Source organism: Carcharodon carcharias, chromosome 12 (genome assembly GCF_017639515.1).
Source record: "Carcharodon carcharias isolate sCarCar2 chromosome 12, sCarCar2.pri, whole genome shotgun sequence".
NCBI lineage: Eukaryota > Metazoa > Chordata > Chondrichthyes > Lamniformes > Lamnidae > Carcharodon > Carcharodon carcharias.
The window spans coordinates 124,628,364-124,650,075 of record NC_054478.1 but is presented as its reverse complement, the minus strand read 5'-3'; the positions used below and the strand labels follow the sequence as shown (position 1 = coordinate 124,650,075).

The window sequence follows — 21,712 nt, the reverse complement described above, 5'->3', positions numbered from 1 at the left end:
ACTGATAAACTTCAAGAGCACATAGGCAGATGGTGAAATGAGTGGATAAGGCGCAGGTGCAAAAATGCAGAGAAGTGTGATTCATTTGATAGGAAGAATGAGGAGAGGCAATATCATTTTAAGGGTACAATTCTAAAGGGTGTGTAAAATCAGAGGGATCTCAGGGTATATGTGCACAAATCATTGAAGATGGCGGGACAGGTTGAGAAAGCAGTTAATAAAACATATTGGATTCTGGGCTTTATAAATAGAGGCATAGAGGACAAATGCAAGGAAGTTATGATAGCACTGTATAAATCTCTAGTTTGGTCTCAGCTGGAGTATTGCGCCCAGTTCTGGGCACTGAACTTTGGGAAGGATGAGGATACATTAGGGAGGAGGCAGAAAATACTCAAGAATGGTTGTAGGGATGTAGAACTTCAGTTATGTTGTTAGGTTGGAGAAGCTGGGCCTGCTCTCTTTGGAGAAGAGAAAATTAAGAGATTAAGAGGAAATTTGATAAAGGTATTCAAAATCATGGGGAATCTGGTCAGAGTAGGTAGGGAGAAATTGGTCACATTAGAGGAAGGATCTGGAACCAGAGGATGCCAATTTAAAGTGATTAGCAAAAGAAGCAATGATGGCATGACGACAAACTTTTTTTTACACAATGAGTGTTTAAGATCTTGAATGCATTGCCTGGATTGTCATGGAGGCAGATTCAATCAACACCTTCAAGACAGAATTGGATATCTGAAGACAAAAATTTGCAGGGCTATGGGGAAAAATCAGGGGAGTGGGACTAAGTGAGTTGCTCTTGCAGAGAGCTGCCATTGACAAGACGGGCTGAATAGGCTCCTTCTGTGACATAACCATTCTGTGATTCTATGTGGCATTGTCAATGCTTCATTTATACTCATCTCTAGTTATCCTGAATAGAGGTGATAGGCCATCACCTGCTGCATTTCTTGTGGTGATGGTGCTCTCACAATGGCATTAGCTAGGGAATTCCAGGATTTTGCTCTGGTATGGTTAAACTTTTTAGGACTGAGCAGAACAAAGAGAAGAGGGAAGAACAAGTAAACTTACTTAAAACAGATTATCTTGCTGTTGTCATGTTGCTGCTTGTGCGATGTTACTATTGTAAAGAACATATCTTTTTATTTCTGTTGGGCTGTTGTAAAGAACATATCTTTTTATTTCTGTTGGACTGTTGTAAAGAACATATATTTTTATTTCTGTGGATTAAAATTACAAAGGCTGCAGTTTGAAGGACATGTCTGCTGGAACAGTGTGAGGGATATACGCAATGTTGCTGCCCTGGAACAGAGTGTGCCATGAAAGACAGGATGATGCCAAGGAGAATTCTGGTCTAATGGGGAACTGCCTGGCAACAATGTTTTAATTGGCTCTTGACCAGGTGACCAAGGTTTGTGTGAGAGCAACGCAGCAGGATAGCTCCTGGCCTGAAAGGAAAAAGACCTATAACCTCTCTTCCTGTGTGTGTAAGATTCTAGTAATTCTACAATAATAGCTAGCTGGCCTTTTCTCCTCATATCTCTATAACCTGCTCCCTCTCTGTGAAAATTCCTGTCAAGAGGCAAAGGAGAAAATTTCTGTTAGAGGCATTGAAAGGCAAATGCTCAACCAGGGAACTAAAGACTAAAAGTGCTGGATGACCATTTCTTGTCATCAACAAAGAACTGAAAGGAATTTGGAAGACATCGATCAAAATCAGCCCATCAAATCCTGCACTCCAGAATTGGTGCTATTGAACTCATTTATCCCACCCTTAAAATCCATGTTTTTTGTGTATCTTGTATTTGTGTGTATAGGGATGGAAGAAGGGGTAGAATTTAGGTTATAGAGTTAGAAATTAGCAGCTCATATTTCTTTCTCTTGCCACTGGTTAAAGATAAACAGTTATTTACTTATTAAGTTTACAAACCTGGTGCTTGTATTCTGTTAATCTAAATTAAATAGTTAGGTAGAATTGGGACAATCTGCTGGTTCGGACAAACTTTTCACATTTGTTGCGGCTCGTGGAGCAATGGGGCTTGATATTGCAACGCACTATCCCCAGTGAGTTGTGACTGCCCAAATTGGCTGCTACATTTTCGACATTATAATCGTGATTACACTTCGAAAATACTTCAAGCATACTGTGGTTGCTGGAAATCTAAAATAAAAACAGAAAATGCTGGACTTCCTTCTGAAATGTTAATTCTATTTCTCTCTCCACAATTGCTGCATGGCTGCTTCCAGTATTTTCTACTTTTACTTCAAAGTATTCCAATGACTGCAAAGTGCTTTGGGGTGCCTTCAGTTCATGAAAATGCTGCACAGACGCAAGTTCTATCTTTTTCTTTATAATGGACATACAAAATGACTTCAAAATGGGGTTGAATTATGACTGCATGCCCAGGTCCAATAATCCCTGTACATCTAACCCCCTCTGCCACAGCCACACCTTAGTTTGACTATATATGGGGAGATCTCATCATAATTGCAGTTTTCCCAATTTTGTCCAATTGTGGACCTGCATGGCTTTCCACAGTGCGGCAAGGATGAATTGTCTGCTTTTTTGGGAGTGCACAGTCTTTCTAGCTTGCCTGTTATCCTCTCTGCCTGTATTCTTTGTTGTTTGATAGAAACAATAAACTTGAGATTGCTTCCCAAGTAGTTCTTTCTTATGCATTTTTCTCCCAGTCTGTGGTGGACATGCCACATTTCCTGAGGTTCACCTTCAAGGAGTCCTTGAACCTTAACCTCGGTCTACCTCACAGGCGCAGTCCAAATTTAAGTTGTGAATACTTAAGGTGAACACCTAAAGGATTTTATCTTCAGCATACATCCAACATGTCCAATCCATCTGAGCTGGGTGCTTTAACTTCTGCTCTTTGAAGTACCTCAATGTTGGGTACTTTGTCCTCCTAATTGATGCCCATAATGTTCTGTATGCATCGCATGTGGAACCTGTCCAACTGCTTAAAAGATCTGGAGTAGGTAGTCCATATCTCACAGGCATAAAGGAGGGTAGGTGTTACCACAGCTTTGTACACAACTTACTAATACCAATGTCCATCCAGGATCCTCCACCCCTTCCCGTCCCTCTTACCCCACCGCTTCTTCTAATCCCAGCCCTTGCTGTATTTTCACTATACCCCCTGACCTTCCCCTCTTTGATGCTGAACGTTCTGTATTCAGAAAAGGATGCAGTTTCATACCCTTACACCCACACCTCAATTAACTTTGCGCTTGGCACGATGCTGAACTCTTCTTCCGCCACCTTAGTCTCTGTGCTCACTTCTTCAGGCAGGAGTCCTGTCCCCGTGCAACGGATCCTTTCGCCCACCTCCAGTATTCTTCTCCACCTGGACCCCCCACTTCCTTGCTCTTGATCTTTTCATTGAGAACTGTCGGTATGACATCGGCTGTCTCAATTTCCCTGCTCCTCTCATCCACTTCAACCTGTCTCCTTCTGAACTTGCTGCACTCCTTTCTCTCAGGTCCAACCCTGACTTTGTTATCAAACCTGCCAGCAAGAGTGCTGTTGTTGTCTGGCATACTGACCTCTACCTCACAGAGACTGAGCCCCAACTCTCAGACACTTCTTCCTACCTTCCCCTGGACTATGACCCCACCATCAAACATCAAGCCATTGTTTCCAGGACTGTCACTGACCTCATCTCCTCTGGAGATTTTCCCTATACAGCTTCCAACCCCATAGTCTCCAAACCCTGGACAGCCCGCTTCTACCTCCTTCCCAAAATCAGGACTGTCCCAGTAGACCGATCATGCCAGCATGTTCCTGCCCCACGGAACTCATTTCTTCCTATCTTGACTCCATTCTCTCTCCTCTTGTCCAGTCTATTCCCACCTACATCCATGATACCTCTGAAGCCCTACGTCATATCAACAATTTCCAGTTCCCTGGCCCGTCTCCTCTTCACCATGGACATCCAGTCCCTCTACATCTCCATCCCCACCAGGATGGTCTGAGGTCTTTCCGCTTCTTCCTTGAACAGAGGTGTGAACAATCCCCATCCACCACTACTCTCCTCCATCTGGCTGAACTTGTTCTCCCACTGAAAAATTTCTCCTTTAAATAAAAGATGTGGCTATGGGTACCCCCATGGGCCCCAGTTATGCCTGTCTCTTTATGGGGTATGTGGTACATTCCTTGTTCCAGTCCTACTGAGGCGCCCTCCCACAACTCTCTTTTCGGTACATCAGTGACCGTATTGGTGCCACTTAATGGTCTCATCTGGACCTGGAAAAGTTTTGCAATTTTGCTCCCAATTTCCACCCCTCTATCATCTTCACATGGTCCATCTCTGACACTTCCTTTCCCTGACCTCTCTGTCTCCATTTCTGGTGATAGACTGTCCACCAATATTCATTACAAGCCTACCGACTCGCACAGCTACCTCGATTACAGCTCCTCACACCCTGCTTCCTGTAAGGACTCCATCCCGTTCTCTCAGTTCCTTCGCCTTCATCGCATCTGCTCCAATGATGCCAACCTTCAAAATGGCGCTTCTGACATGTCTTCCTTCTTCCTTAACTGAGGCTTCCCCACCCCCCGCCACTGTGGTTGACGTGGCCCTCAAAAGTGTCCTACCTATTTCCCGTGCCTCTGTCCACAACCTTCCCCTTCCTCCTAGAACCATGATAGGGCCCCCCTTGTCCTCACTTTTCACCCCACCAGCCTCTGCATTCCAAGGATCATCCTCTGCCGTTTCCACCAACTCTAGCATGGTACCACCACAAAACACATCTACACCTCACCCCCAAGTCAGCATTCCATAGGGACCATTCCCTCTGGGACACCCTGGTCCACTCCTCCATCACCCCCAACACCTCACCCCCTTACCACGGCACCTTCCCATGCAATCGCAGAAGGTGCAACCCCTCTGCCCCTTTACTTCCTCCCTCCTTACTCTACAAGGGTCCAAACACTCCTTCAGGTGAAGCAGCGCTCTTCAATTTGCACCTCCTTCAATTTACTCTACTGCATTCGCTGCTCCAAATGCGGACTCCTTTACATTGGGGAGACCAAACGCAGACTGGGTGACTGCTCTGTGGAACACCTTTGGTCTGTCTGCAAGGGTGTCCCAGACCTTCCTGTTGCTTGCCATTTCAACACACTATCCTGCTCTCAAGCCCACATGTCCATCTTTGGCTGCTGCTATGTTCCAGTGAAGCCCATTGCAAACTGGAGGAACAGGACCTCAACTTCCAGTTGGGCATTTTACAGCCTTCCGGACTTAACATTGAGTTCAACAACTTCAGACCATGAAATGTCTCCTCTATCTTCACCCCTTGTTTAATCCCTGTTTCTAAATGTATTTTTATTTACTTATTTTTCTTCATTATTTTATCCCATTTTAAATCTCCTTTTTCTATCTTTTTTCCCCAAGCATTGCCCCCCTGCCCCCACTACCAAACAGGCCATCTGTTACTTGTTCCATGTTATTCTTTCTTCCGGACTCAAAACGTTAACTCTGTTTCTCTCTCCACAGATGCTGTGAGACCTGCTGAGTTTTTCCAGCATTTTGTTTTTATTTATTATAATTTTGAACCTCATTTCCTCGACAGTCTCTTGTACAAAATGGGCAAATGCTGAACTTGATCTGGCAATTCTATTTGCCACCTCATTGTCAATGCAGACATTTCTGGAAATTGTGCTTTCGCGATAGGTGAAGCTATCTATACCCTTCCAGGTTGTGTCATTGGTAGTTATAGCAGGTGGGTTTTAGTTAGAATTTGGTAGCGGTTTGTAAAGCTCCTGGGAAAATCTACTGGTCATAATAAAGGCAGTTTAACCGTCGCCCCGTCAATCTCGCCGATCCAAATAAACGTATTACATCGGTTTCCTTTGTCTGCCGCTAGAGTGTGCACTTTACCTTAGGAGGAACCGGTCTTGTTTACATCCAATTCTCCAACGCCCGCACCCACCCCGCGCCCCCTCCCCCGGCTGCTGAGGCATTGAATGGAAGGCGGTGGAGGTCTCCCGGGGCGACGGAGAGGGCGTGGAGAACACGTGCCGTGTGACACAGAAGGGGGCGGTGCCAACGCTCGCGGCTTCAATTCGATCCAATCACCACCGAGGGCGTGCAGTTTAGGCCTGCATGTTGGACCAATGCTGAGCGGTGGGGCGGTGTGTGAAGGGGCGCGAGAGGCGGCGCTTGCATGACCCGAGAGAGAGAGAGACAGAGAGAACAGAGCGCGAGCGGTAGATAGGTTCTGGCTAAGAGAAAGAAGCCGGAACGGGTGAGAAAAAAAAGGGGGGTGGGGAAGATAACACACCAAACGAAGACGTTTTCACCTCATAAAACCGCCGTATTGGGTTCATAGCCGCAACAAAGCTGCTGGGACGTGCGTGTGGATTTTTGTTCCTCGAGGAAGATGGCTCAGCGGGTCCGTCGGAACGGCTCACCGACTAGCGCAATGAGCGGCAGCAGTGGCGGCGGTAGTAGTAGTAGTGGTGGTAATAATAGTAGTAATAGTACTAGTGGTGGTGTTGGCCGGCCTCAGCCCATGAGGGCCACCGTACCGTTTCAGTTGAAGCAGGGCAGCCCGACGAGATGTGTTGGTGGAGCGGGGCGGCAGCAGCAGCAGCCGGCGGCCCCCTCGCGGAGCAGCCCCACCAGGAGTCAGCAGCAGCAGACGGCCCCCTCGCGGAGCAGCCCCACCAGGACTCAGCAGCAGCAGACGGCCCCCTCGCGGAGCAGCCCCACCAGGACTCAGCAGCAAATGCACCAGGCGGCCGCCGCCACTACCATCTCTCCTTGCTCCTCGCCCACTCCTCTGTGGGCCTCCGGGGCAGATTCTTCACGGGTCAGACACAGGAAATCTCCAGAACACAAGGGCTCCCCGGAAAGGAAGAGCCCAAATTCTCCTATCTGCAAAGGTACTACTCCACCTGCTCCAAACATACAAGTAATCTCCGGAGGGTGGGGGTCGGATTTAACAAGTTTATTATAATCTTTCGAAGAAATGTGATAATCTTTTTAAGTTTTTAATTTTTGTGTTTTGGACTAATTATGTAGCTCACTCTCTGGATAAACAAGTAACTGAAGCAAACTTCCAAATTCAATATGTTAAATTGTTTCTAATTCACTATTTTTCTTTCCACTGTCAATTTTCTCCCTTCTCATGAGGACATTGCTAGTTTGGATATGGTTGCACAAGCCATTGTTCCTGTGAGCCGACGCAAGGAGCGTCAGCAGGCTGTTGATCTGAAGGATACCACGACCAAGCGTGGTCTTATTTTCCCCTGAACACATGCACACTTCTCAGCAGGAGTATTAGATGCTGATCAAGGCTGCAGCCAACTTTCTCTTTCTCTGTATTTTCTTTCCCCTTTCCTTTCGCGCCCCCCGCCCCCCCCCCAAGTTCTGGGCACTGAGACTAAATGTAATAGTGGAACTGCTGCCCTGGGTGAGATCAGCTAATAAAACACAGACTGCAGTTCATTGCTTTGTGCAGCATTTTTTTTCCCCAGATACAGCCTTCAGTGGGGGCAGGGAGGAGGAATGTAGTTCCTCAGGGTAATTATTGCACTGTGTGAATGTTCGGTACACCTGGAGATGTGTATGATTCTCGTTCACTTTCCTACCCTTGTCTCGCTAGGAAACTTGGGAGGGGGCAAGGAAGTGAATCGCAATTTAAGGGATAACCAGACTGTTTTACTGTACATTTTGGCATCAGAAAGGCATTTTCCTTTGAAAGAATTTGTGCTTCCTACTATTGTTTTTTTTTGAGAGAATCTGAACAAGACACTAATGGTTTGGAGCAGAACTACTATACCCTTACTGATGCCTTGACAGGACATTGGTTTCACGGACTCTAAACAAAGCTCTGGGAGGTTAAATTGTGGTTCATATGTAACTTCTGCACTTGGGAGGAGAGTTAAATACATGCATGTCCACAGTTTCCTTTTATACACAGAATCCTGATGTATTAAATAGTTTCTGTTTTTCTGGATTTACATGTTAAGTAGTATGAATTTAGCCAGTCTAATGGTAACTTTTTTAAACTGAGGTACTGGATCTCAGGTTACTGTATTGCCTGTTTTGGATACAGTTGGTGTCCTCTACTTGTGGCTTTTAAGGTCCTTTGTGAAACAGTTTAGAATGTTCTCAAACCCAGTTTTTGCTGGCTAATGGTAACAGAAAATGCAGGAAACACTTGGCAAATCTGATCAAAACTGGAAAGATAGAAACTGAGTTACCATTTCAGGTAGATGAGCTTTTGTCAGATCTTAAGGTCATCAACCTGAAATGTCAAACTAATTTCTCAATGCACAGATGCCACCTGACGTGAGTACTTCCAGCATTTTCAGATTTATAGTATTTGCAATATTTTTCTTTATATTAGCTTTGTGCAATCATAGTACATAGTTGCAGGGGGTGAAAACCAGCAGTGGTTATTGAGGTTAGGTTGGACTGTTCGTTGAATGGAAGTTGGTAAATTTATATTTCCCTATGCAAGATTTGCATTTTGGGGTTCTCCCATTTGAATGAAAGTATTGTCTCCATATGTACTTGATGCAAGTGGCAGTCTGTGTCCATATGCAGCAAGACCTAGACAATATGCAGGGTTGTGCTAACTGGCAAGTTACAATTGTGCACCACAAGTGCCAGGCAATGGCCATCTTCAGAGAATCTAACCATCTCCCCATGACATTCAATGGCATTACCATTGCTGAATCCCCCCTCTATCAACATCTTGGGATGGAGGGGGGTGGTGGCGGTGTGGTTACCATTGTCCAGAAACTTCACTGGGCCAGCCATACAAAATCGATAAGGAGGAAGTGTTGAATAGATTGTCAGAACTTAAAGTTGACAAGGCACTGGTGAGATGCATCCAAGGATATTGAAGGAAGTGAGCGTAGAAATTGCAGGAGCAGGCCATAATCTATCAGTCTTCCCTAGACTCTGGGGAGGTGCCAGAGGACTGGATAATTGCAAATGTCATGCCCTTGTTCAAAAAAGATTGTAAGGGATAAGCCCAGCAATTACAGACCAGTCAGTTTAACTTTGGTGGGCAAGTTTCTAGAAACAATTATTCGGGATAGAATTAGTAGTCACATGGAAAAATATGGATTGATAAGGGAGAGCCAGCATGGATTTCTAAAGGGGAAATCCTGTTTAATAACCTGCTAGAGTTTTTTGAAGAGGTCAATGAAGGTAATGTTGATCTAGTGTACATGGACTTTTAAAAGACATTCGATACAGTGCCACACAACAGACTTGAGAAGTTTTTGCTCATGGAATGAAAGGGACTGTCGCAATGTGGATACAAAATTGGCTGAAAAAAGAAAGAGTAATGGGCAATGGATATTTTTCGGGCTGGAGGAAGGTTTGTAGTGGAGTTCCCCAGGGATCGGTATTGGGACCCTTGCTTTTCCTGATGTATACGAATGATCTAGACCTTGGTGTGCAGAGACAATTTCAAATTTTGCGGATGATACAAAGCTTGGGAGAGTGGTGGACTGTGTGGAACTTCAAGAGGACATAGACAAGTTGGTGGAGTGGGCAGATAGGTGGCAGATGCAGTTCAATGTGCAGAAGTGTGAGATGATGCATTTTAGTAGGAAGAACATGGACAGACAATATAAAATAAGGGGTGACATTTAGAAGGGGGTGCAGGAGCAGAAAGACCTGGATGTATATGTGCATAGATAATTGAAGGTGGCAGGACAGGTGGAGGGGGCAGTTAGTAAAGGGTATAGTATCCTGGGCTTTATTAATAGGGGCATAGAGTACAAGAACAGGAGGTTATGCTGAATTTATATAAGGCACTCGTGAGACCTCAGCTGGAGCATTGTGTACAGTTCTGGGTGTCTTGTTATAGGAAGGATGTGAACACATTGGTGAGAGTGCAGAAGAGGTTTAAAAGAATGGTTCCAGCGATGAGAAACTTTAGCTATGAAGATAGATTGGAGAAGTTGGGATTGCTCTCCTTAGAGAGAAGGTGGCTAAGAGGAGATTTGACAGAGATGCTCAGTATCATGAGGGGACTGGACAATGTAGATATTGAGAAGCTGTTCCCGCTCATAAAAGGATCAAGAATGAGAGGGCACAGATTTAAAGTGATTTGCAAAAGAAGCAAATGTGACGTGAGTAAAATCTTTTTCGCATAACGAATGGTTTGGGTCTGTGGTGGAGGTAGGTTCATCGAGGCATTCGAGAGAGCTTTAGATTGTTTCTATTCAAACAATGTGCAGGGATATGGGGAAAAGGCAGGGCAATGGCACTCGGTCATAATGCTCATTCGGAGAGTGGTGCCGAGCAGGGCCGAGCAGCCTCCTTCAGTGACTGGCCACAAGAGCAGGTCGGAGGTTGGGAATTCTGTGGAAAATACCAACCTTCTGACTTGCTAAAACTGTCCACTGTACAAGGCACAAGTTAGGACTGTGATGGAATGCTCTCCACTTGCTTGGATGAGTGTTGCTTAAACACCCCTGAAGAAGCTGAATATCATCCAGGACAAAGCAGCTCACGTAATTGATACTCCATTCACCACCTTAAACAATCACTCCCTCCATCACTGCACTGTCAGCAGCGTGTACCATATACAGGATGCACAGCAACAACTTGCCAAAACTCCTTCAACAGCACCTTTCAAACTTGCAACCTTCACAAGGGCAGCAGACAAATGGGAACATCACCTGCAAGCTCTCCTCCAAGCCACTCACCATCCCGATTTGGAACTTTCTTGCCATTCTTTCACTGCTGGGTCACAATCCTGGAAACCCCTTCCTAACGGCACTGTAGATGACCAGCACCAGATGGACTGCAGTAGTTGAAGATGGCTCACTACCACCTCCTCGAGGCAATTAGGGATGGGCAACAGGTGCTGGCCTTGCCGGTGGTGCGCTCATCCCATGAATTAATTTAAAAGAAAATGTTGGCTGCCTAAAATGGGAAATACTCTGTTCCCTGGCCTTGACCAGCTTACACAACCCACACCAACTGTCTGGTTATTTTTATACCCTTTTTTGTATGCTACTTTGTTCGATTCACACTTGAGTGAAAGAGCTGTAGTTAGTTGTTAACTTAAGATATGTTAACCTCTAACTTCAATGTGATAGAGTACAATTCTTCTAGTCTCACTAAGCATTTTAATGAAAATGAGTAAACCAATATTCGAATGGAGGAATAATTGCTGAGTTGATATGACATCGTATTCTGAAAAAAGTCCTTATTTGACCCATGGCATATAGAAAAGGAACAACTAATTTTCATTTGTGCAGGACCCTTTTTAAAGAACTTGGAATGCCTGATGATTTTCTTGAGTGGTGGTGTTTGAGAGGAATGCTGACTAGGCCGTTAAGTGAATGACCAACTCTTTAGATACTGTCATGGAATCCGATATACAAATTGATTATGGAAATTGGATCAAATACATGTTTGGGGCACAGCCCAAGTGAGGTTTGTAGCTTTTCAAGTCCGCAATGTAAATTTTTCTTAGTTGTCACCTTATCCACTACATGAGCTCCAGTGCATGGAATTTTTTGTTTAGCTATATTAAAAGCCTTGCACATGACATGCAATTCCTGTGTCTTTTTTTAACTCATTTGTGGGATGTGGGCGTCGCTGGTTAGGCTAGTATTTATTGCCCGTTCCTAATTGCCCTGGAGAAGGCGGTGGTGAGCTTCCACTTTGGACCGCTGCAGTCCCTGTGCTGTAGGTAGACCCAGAGTGCATTAGGGAGGGGGTTCTATAATTTTGATCCAGTGACAGTGAAGGGATGGTGATATATTTCCAAGTCAGGATGGTGAGTGGCTTGGAGGGGAACTCTCAGGTGGTGGTGGTGGTGGGCCATGCTTCAAGGGAACCAGCTATAATAGATCTATGTCAAAATTGTTCCTTCACATTTAAACTCAGTAATATATCTGCAACTTAAAAAATAAGATGTGGAAAACATATCAGTGAAAAGCACAGTGAATATCTCAAACCAAATGCAGAAAAGATAACGGCACTATCCTATTTCTCACCTACATGCTGCCTCGATGACAGCACCTGAAAATGCAGCATCAGTTGCCAGTAACACTCAGCTCTACCTCTCCACCTTCTTGCTCAACCCTCCACCATATCGTGTTTGACATCTTGAGAGATGGTAATGCAGCAGTGGCTATGCTCTGGATAAGTATCCAGAGGATTAGACTGATGATCCAAAGACATGAGTTCAAATCCCACAGTGGCAGCTAGGACAGTTGATTATGGGAAATGTAGAGTTAAAAATCAGTAATGTTAATAATTTGATATAAAATGACAGTTTGGCCCTAGCTGGTGTGTTGTCTAATTCTGGGTACTGCACTTTAGGAAAGATGCAAAGGCTTTGGAGAGTGAAGAAGAAATTGGGAAGAATGGTTCCAAGGATGAGAAGCTTTAGTTATGTGGATATCTGGGAAGCTGAGGTTGTTCTCAAAGCAGAAGCCTGCGGAAATTTGAGAGGGGTGTTAAAAATTATGAAGGTATAGTTTAACTCAATTCATGATGAGTCTTAGAATTGCCAACTGAGTTGGTTTTTGCCTGTTATGTTTCTGTATGTAAAAACAGTCACTCAAATTGGCTGTTGGCGTACTCTTTGAGATATGATGGGTGCTGTATAAATCCAAGTTCTTTTGAGATATTTGGTGGGATAGAAAGCATGTCTTTGCAATTTTGTTGTGGAAATTTCTGCGAGGACTACATCAAAAAACCTGGTAAACTTTCTAACTGCGAGACATTGACTTCTAATAAAATGCTGACGAGAGCACAAGTAATGCAATATTTAATTTTCAACAGATTTAACCACTAAGTCAATCTGATATACTGAACTTTTCCAACAATAAGTTAAGATTAGCAAAAGAGATACAAAATGCATTTTGATGACAGCAAAGTTTTGGAACTGCAAAGATTTGTGGTTTAAATATGGGTAAATTTAGAAGTAAGAGCAGTAAAATGGTGACTAGTTTGAGGCTAACATGGCTGGAATGGACCCTGTCCTTTAAGCCAAGCAATCCACATTCATTAATTATAAGAGAGATCCAAGTGAGAGGACTCTGCACTAAAAGCTGCTCGAAGGAAAGTCCAACAGACTGCTGGGTACTGTGCCAGTGACTACGGGATATAAATTTTCCAGAACATCCAGATTTCTTATGATACGGAGCAGGTTGGTGGCATCTATAATGGGACCAAAAAGGCCACAAGCCCATCAAAGAAACCCACTCCACTGGAACCAAAGACAGGGGAGATCATCATTAACTACACTACACATTTGGAGAGATGGATGGAACACGATCTTGAGTTGAGTTGTATGAAAACATCACTTGGGAAGCTCTGGATGTCGTTGGGAACCTGCCTGTCATTGAAGAGAAGGATATCAAACCTGCAGTGCAGGAGCTTAGCTAAGCTGTTGACCTGTTTGCTAGTGCAAAGCTCCAGGTGATGCGATACTGCCTGAACTTGTCAAGCACAGGAAACTGGCATCCACTCAACCTTCTCCCTCTCTAGAGGGAGCAGACAGTGTTTTAGGATATGCATGGTACAAAAAATGTGACCCTGTGGAAGAAGGTGGGGGTGATGGCAGTGGTTGCAACAACTATTGAGGCATCTGGCTGCTGAACATAATGGAAGTATCTGCCCATGTTGTACTTGTCAGACTGCAGATTTAGTCTTAACACATATATCCCGAATCCCAGAACTGGAAGATCCACAATCGACATGATGTTCTCAGTCCAGCAGCTGCAAGAGAAATCCTATGAATGAAGGAGATCACTATATATTGCCTTTGTCAACCTCACCAAAGCAATCAACCGTGTGAGCAGGGATAATCTATATAAGCTGCTGAATAAAAATTGGCTGGCTGTTGAAGTTTGTGTTCTCTTTTCCACAATGATAAGATGGGCAAGGTCAGCTATGATGAAGCAACATGGGAACCCTTTGAGATCTACAGTGGGGTCAGAAAGGATCGTTCTGGCACTGACACTTCTGGTTAAGTTCTTTGATGTCATGTGTCTTCAGTTCATCTCTACATGTCTGCTTAGATACCGGAACTGATGGAAAGGTGATCAACTGAGATCTAAGGCAAAAATGTACCTAGTCCTCACCGGACAGCTGCTTTATGGTGCTGATGCTGCACTAGCATTTCATACTGAAGAACAGCTTTGGAGGCAAATGGACTGACTCTCATGTCTGTGAAGATTTGGCTTCAGGCAAATTTCATGGCCTCAGTTGTTGCCATTATCGCCATTAATCAGCAATGACACAGGTGATGCTGGAGGTTGTTGATAGCTTCAGACATCTCGGCTCCATAATTGGCAATTCTTGATACTGAAGTCAATACTTGCATTGTAAAAGCTGCAACTGTTTTGTCCAAGCTGACTAAGAGTTTGGAGAAACAGTAACCTGACAGAATACCAAGCCTGCATCCTCAGTGCACTTCTCTGCAATAGTGATACCTGGGCAACATATGCAAGGCAGGGGAAAAGGCTGAGCATTTTCCAGCTTGGCTGTCACGTATCCTTGGCATCGCATGACAGGGCAGCAATGTCATCATCTGAGGTCCTGGAGAGGGCTAATTACATCAGCGTACACTCCTCACCAAGCCAGCAATGTCCTGGCTCAGCAACATTCAGTCATCTAACAGATGACTGCTGGACACCCAAAGACCTTCTGTATGATGAACTAGCCACAGGATCATTACCTGCTGGATGCCCATACACCAGCTACAGGGATATCTGTAAATGAGAGGGGAAGATGGGGGACAGTTGCCATAGGTGGTGATATCTGGAGGAGGATTGGAAGGGGCCAGCAGAAACGAAAACTCTGTTGGCTGAAAAGAGAGCCCAGAGAAAACCGAGGCTAGTGAATCGTGTACCTTCTCAACCCACTCTATCTCTCTGAAGCAAATGCCTCAGGGACTCCCATGCCAGTGGGATACCTGAACCACACCAGGTGATGTTTAACAGAGTTGACTGCCAGGCTGCAAACCATCATCCTGAGATGGAAGGCTGCCAAAGAAATTTATAATCCTGAAGAGGTGGAGAGAGTAGTCAAATCCAGCAGATTGTTCTGAAAGAACAGAGTTAAGGGGCATGAGCAACTAAGGCCATTATCAGTGGTATAAAGTAAAAAATGAAAAAATTAAAGTGAAAGGCATTAGATCTGAATGCATGAAGCATTTGATAGGAAATGGATGAATTAATGGTACAATTATAGATAAATGTTTTTAACCCAGCAATCATTACTGGGACATGGATGCAGAGTAATCAAGGTAGGGAACAAAATATTCCATAGTATTTGAATTTTAGGAAAGATAAGCAAAATGGAAAATAATGTGAGCGCCTTGATAAAGAATGAGATATAGGCACCTATGGGAAAGATTAATAGCCCAGAAAATAGAGATTATAGAATCCTAATGGTTTGAGCTAAGAAATAGCAAAGGGCAGAAAACAAGAGCAGCTTGTAGGTCTTCTCAGAGTAATCAGTTTATTGGACAGTGTATCAGGAAATTGGAGGAACCATATAGCAAGGGAAATGCAATAATCATGGGGAGCTTTAATTTTATAGACTGGGCAAACCAAATTGGCATAGCTATCTTGCAGGATGAGTTGATAGAATGTATTAAAAAGCTTTAGAACAGTATGTCAATGAGCCAACAGCAAGAGGCTGTTTAGATCTATTGTGTAATGGGCTAGTTAATTTGTAATCTTGTCGTAAAACATCCTCTGGGGAAGTGTTTTCATAATATGATAGAATTTCATATTAAGTTGGAAAATGATAATGTGCTTAAGTCTGAAGCTACATTTCAAATTTAAATAAAGGCAGTTAGAGCATGAGAGGTGAGTTGGTTGATGTAAATTGGGAAATTAGATTTAAAAGATATAGGAAATAAGCAGTGACAAACACACTAAATAATTCATAAGTCTGAACAAATTAAACTCCACTGGAAAAGTGGTACAAACAGGCAAACTTGGGAAATTAAGGGGTGCCAAAAAGCATAATAAGTTTGAGGACTGGGAGGATTTTAAAAATCATCAAAAAATGACCAGATTGATAGAAAATAGAATGAGTAAGCTAACAAGAAATATAAAAATACATTGTAAAAGCTTTCACAATTATCTAAAAAGGAAGACATTAGTAAATTCAAACGTGAGTCCCTTTAGAGGCAAAGACAGGAGAAAGAATGGGCAATAAGAAAATGGTGCAAATATTAAACAAATGTTTGTTTTCACAGTAGATGATGCAGAACATAATGGGAATTTTGGGAAGCTAAAGATCTAATGAGAAATTTCAAGTAATTAATAAGAGAATGTATTTGAGAAATCCATGGTATTAGAAATTGTTGGACCTGATGGCCTACACCTTAGGGTTTTAAGAGGTGGCAAGGGAGTATGTGGATGCATTCATTTTAATCTACCAGAATTCTCTGGAAGCAATTGGGCAAGAAGGTGGCAGATGGACTATAATGTGGAGAATTATGAAATTATCTGCTTTGGTAGGAAGAATAGCAAAGCAGAATGATTTAAATGGTAAGACTATTAAATGTTCATAATCAGAGGGCTTTGGGGATCCTTGTGTATAAGACAAGCTAGTGTGCATGTACAGCAAGCAGTTAGGAAGATAGATACTTCGAATTCCCTTATTGCAAGAGGGTTGGAGTATGAGAGTAAGTCTTATTGCATCTATATATCTGGTTATGGCAAGACCACAACTGTACTATCTACAGTTTTGGTCTCCTTACCTAAGGAAGTCAATGTGCTTGCCTTGGCGTTGCAAAGGTTCACTGGGTTGATTCCTAGGGTGAGGAGGTTGTCCTCTGAGGAGAGAGAGAGTATAAGGGGCCCATATTCTTTCTAGTTTATAAGAAAGAGGTGATCCAGTTGAAAAGTATAACATTCTTAAAGCTTGACCGTGTAGATGCTGAGAAGCTGTTTCACCATGCTGGAGAGGCTAGAAATAAAGTGTATAATCTGAAGGGTTGGCTTGAAGGGCTGAGCAGAAAGTAAAATTCCAAGATCCAGCTTTTGATGTGACACCAACTACTTGGATACATTTCTGGTTGTCGCTTTGGGGTCTCGGTGGTGAGCCCAGGTTGTTTTATCAAAAGGTTCATTTGAGTTCACTTTGATTTCATACCAGAAATCAATTACAACTGTTCAGTTATGACAGAGAGAAAATAACTCAATTTTCAGAGTTTGACTTCAAAAAATCCATGATATTGTTGTGTGCCAGTACATTAACTTTCAAGGTTACAGATTTTGGTAACATGGCAGCTTGTCAAAATTGTGCAGATTAAAGAGGAATATTTTGGAACATCGGCACTTCTTTAAAAAAAAAGGTCATTTGGGGGAATAGCGCACTTGCTCAGCCTCCAGAGAAATGAATAGCCTATTATTCAAATGGGTGAAGGGAATATGGGGTAGAACACTTTTTGAGTTTGCCATTAAGAGCTAGATGTGGATTTATCCTCCTTTTTACTGTTGCATTGTAAAGGGACTGCTTCTGGAAACAGATCTCAGTTCTCCATCCACCCACCCCAACATTTTTTCATCAGTTAAGTGGGGCTGTTGGCTGATGTTGAGCTCCCTTTACAATTCCTCAGATAATGAAGCAGCCCATATCTGCCTGCACCAAGATCTGGACTTCATTCTGGATGTTGGGTTCATCATGCCATTCATAAAACGCTAATGTCAGGCCATGACCATCTCCAAGGAGACTAGCTACTTCCCCATGACATGTAATGGCATTATCTTGGAGGTGAAAAGCATGTTGCCTACTTGAGTACGTAGACTTTTATGCACTAACACCGCAGAGACTGACAGAAACATTATTTAATCTGACCCACTTCAGAATATGAGCAATAATTTCGACAGGGCAGTCCCATATAGAGTTTAATGAATAATTTTTTTTCAGCAGCAAGTTAGCTAAAACCAAGTTTTATTTCAGGCATTCCTCCTGAGCTATCATTGTGAATGAAAATAATTGAGAAAATCTTCCACTGTAGATGCAGAATGAAATTGTTTTTGTCTCAATATGAAGTCTTCCTTTTACCTTCTGTCTCCACCCCATGCAAACATATACCAGCTCAGTCTGTAACAAGTGTTGGAGTGCTTTGATTTGATGGATGATGATGACCCTGCTAGGCTAGGTAAACTTTGTTAACATTTTGTAGATTTTGTAGCACTTGGGTAAACCTATAATTAAATCCCTGCATTTGAGGTATTGCGTGGGGTTTATCTGCATAATTTAAAATTTCTTTTTTTTCTGGGACACCATACCTCTTGTTTCTACCAAACTGCTTTTGAAATTGCTGGTGCAAATCTCCATCTGGTTATGTTGCTCAGCGCATTGGAAGATTAGATTCCTGAGTGCTAAGAGTATGACAAAAATATCTTCATTTTTAAAACCAGAGAAAAATCGGGAATGAAGCTAGACCTTTAAGCTCAAACAACCTTGTGCTGTTTGCATGTCTTTTAATTTACACTTGTATACATGAATCAGAAAAAAGTCTTCCTGTTATAACTAGTGGTTAAGGATTTCCAGATTATTTTTGTTTAAAATTGTGAAGTTGAAAAGCTATTATTTGAATTTACAAGGTGTCCTTTTCCCTGGTTATCCAATCTGTGCTTTCATTTTTAGTTAAAAGTTTATCCCTTTTAAATTTACTTTATCTCGTGTTAGCATTAGTTTCACAGGTACCAGCAATTTGCTGATATTTCACCATTTTTGGTGTCAATCTAGACAATTAGAAGGTAATTCAACATTACTGGGGATCCAAGCTTAGTTGAATTAGTTGAAGCAGTACTTGGAGGGATTTAATTACAGGTTTACCTAAATGCTACAAAATCCACAAGATGTTAACAAAGTTTACCTAGCCTAGCAGGGTCATTGTCATTCATCAAATCAAAACACTCCAACACTGGTTATATCAGACTGGGCGGATTGGGAAGCATTCAAGCTATGAAGTGTTTTTTTTATTTGGTGAAGTGCCAATCTTTACCTGCATTTGAGACCTGATAGACTTCCATGTCACTAGTCTATCTCTGATTTCACTCATGGGAAAGATTCCTGCACACTCAAGTAGCTTCATTCAGTGCCATGAATTTGTGGAAGCTTGGCAACTGAATCTGCTCAAAGCTATTACCAGTACTATATGTTGCATGCCAGTTTGTGATGTGTCTCTTGATAGAGCTCTTGACATTGATGTTTTTCAGGAAAAAAAAGTCACTTCCTGGATGTTAAATGGGGAAATAATTTGAAGGGTCTTGAGGCCTTGCTCCTTTTTAATTTGTGAAGTATTGCAGTGGAGTTCCCACACACAATATTGTTTTATTTTGGTAATGTCTTGATTATCTGTATAGCTGTCACTTGAACTTGGATGAGTTTATTAGCATTCAACCATGATATACACTGCTGTTATGAAAGGAAACAACTGGGTTAAGTATTGAAGAATTACCATAGTTTGTTGATCACAAACTGTGAACTTCTCTCGGGTCTAAAGCAGTGGAAAGCAGCAAGCTCAATGTAAGAATTTAGAATGACTTTTAAAGTCAAATATTTGCTGTTAAGCTTTTTGTCAGTTACTCCAACTTTTGAACATAATCATAACCATTAATTGTTTAACTCCCAGTGGTTCTATTAGGAATAAGATTCTTAAAACATAATCTAATTGCAAGCAGAAACTTGGAATGTAAGTTCACAGATGCTAGTGAGAAAATGTAGCCGACTGATAGTTTCTTTAAAAAAAAACAAGCCCGAAGCACTACAGTAGACGTGGCTGCCCATGACTTTGTTTTTGTGCTTGCTATGGAAAGTATGAAGCTTGGGAAGGATGAGGGAGAATAATCTGCGCAATGTAGAATGCTCCAGTGGAGAATTAAATCCTCCTCCTGACTGCGTTGTTGCAAGGTTTGATAAATGTTTTTTGATATGCTCGATTGATCCACGTTATTCTTTCCCTCGGATGTGGGCCTTGCTGGCAAAGCCAGCATTTGCTGCCTTTCCCTAATTGTCCTCTTGTGACGCTTGCTGGGCCACTGCAAAGAGCAGTTAACAGTCAATCACATTGTTGTTGGTGTGGAGCCTCATGTAGGCCAAACCAGGTTGGGACAACAGATTTCTGTTCCAAAAGGACAATTAATGGTCATAGTTACTGAGGCTAAATTTCAATTATGGATTTAATTAATTCAATTTAAATTCTACCAGCTGCCGTGGTGGGATTTGAATCCATTTTCCAGAGCATTAACCAGGGCCTCTGGTTACAAGTACAGTGATATTACCACTGCTCCAGTGAATCACAAGAAGTTAGTATGCGGGTACAACAAGTAATTAGGAAAGCTCATAGAATGATATCATTTATTGTGAGGGGAATTAATTACTAAAGTAGGGAGATTATGCTTCACTCGTACAGGTTGTCTTCTGAGGAAAAGCTGGATGGGTTAGGCTTGTATTAGGAGAAATTTAGAAGAGTTAAGAGGTGATTTAATTGAAACCATTAAGATCTGGAGGGGTCTTGACAGGATGGACGTGGAGAAGATGTTTCCTCTTGTGGAGGAATCTAGAACCAGAGCTCACTGTTTAAGAATAAGGGGTTGCTCATTTAAGACAGAGATGAGAAATTTTTACTCTCAGAATGTTGTCTTTGGAACCCTCTTTCTCAAAAGGCGATGGAAGCAGAGACTTTGCTTTTAGGGCAGAGCTGGACAGATACATGATTAACAAGGGGGCGAAAGGTTATTGGGGGTAGGCAGGAACGTGGGGTTGAGGTTACATTCGGAGCAGCCATGATTTTACTGAATAGCAGAACAGGCTCGAGGGGCTGAGTGGCTGACACCTAATTCGTATGTTCATATGTCTCCCCTTTGCAATTTAGCCATGGGTTCAAGTATTTGCTGTATTGTAGATCTTTATTATGTGGCAAATGACCAAGCTTTTGTTCATGCACTATTTCCCAATATTTGAACATTTGTAAAAGACATGAAAGGGTGCTGAACCATAGTTTCTAATTGTCTGCTGTACCTGATCTAATGACTCATAATTTATGACCATTGGATCTGCAAACAGCCTCTGGTGTTAATGCTTTAGAGTCTTTGTTTTATGCAAGTGTGGAGTTTGATGCAGATCAACTCCAAATCAAAATATCATAGGAAATTCACAGCACAGAAAGAGGCTGCTTGATTTGTCAAGTCTGTGTTGGCTGAAAGATGGCCCCCCAGCCTAATCCCACTTCCACCATTTGGTCTGTATCCCTGTAGGTTACAGCATTTGATTTGCATATCCAGACACCTTTTAAATGAGTTGAGGGCTCCTGTCTCTACTACCCTTTTCAGGTAGCAAGTTCCAGGCCCCTACCACACTTGGGTGAAAATCGTTTTCTTATCTCCCCTCTAATCTTTCTACCAATCACTTTTTAATCGATGTCCTCTAGCCACTGACCTTTCTGCTAAGGCAAGTAGGCCTTTCCCATCTATGCAGGCCCCTCTCAATTTCGTACATTTCAATCATATCTCCCCTTGGCCTTCTCTGTTTCTCTGTTCCAAGGAGAGCAACCTCAGCCTATCCAATCTTTCCCGATAGCTGCATTTTTCTAGCCCTGGCAACATCTTCATAAATCTCCTTTCTATTCTAGTGCAATTACATTCTTTCTGTAATGAGGTGATCAGAATTGCACACAGTACTTGAGTTGTGGCCGAACTAATAATTTATGTAGTTCCAGCATAACCTCCCTGCTC

At 42.7% G+C, this 21,712-nt stretch overlaps 1 protein-coding gene across 3 annotated transcripts in view; it reads left to right on the top strand.

Annotated features, from left to right (window-relative positions):
• The first annotated feature begins 6,204 nt into the window (after nt 1–6,204).
• Nucleotides 6,205–21,712, top strand: part of fam117bb (family with sequence similarity 117 member Bb) — a 384,430-nt gene continuing 368,922 nt past the window's right edge. For all 3 annotated transcript variants that reach the window (XM_041200485.1, XM_041200484.1, XM_041200483.1), the window contains exon 1: nt 6,205–6,895. In XM_041200485.1, the coding sequence (XP_041056419.1) occupies nt 6,391–6,895 (505 nt within the window). In that variant the 5' untranslated portion in view covers nt 6,205–6,390. The remainder of the gene's footprint in view (nt 6,896–21,712) is intronic.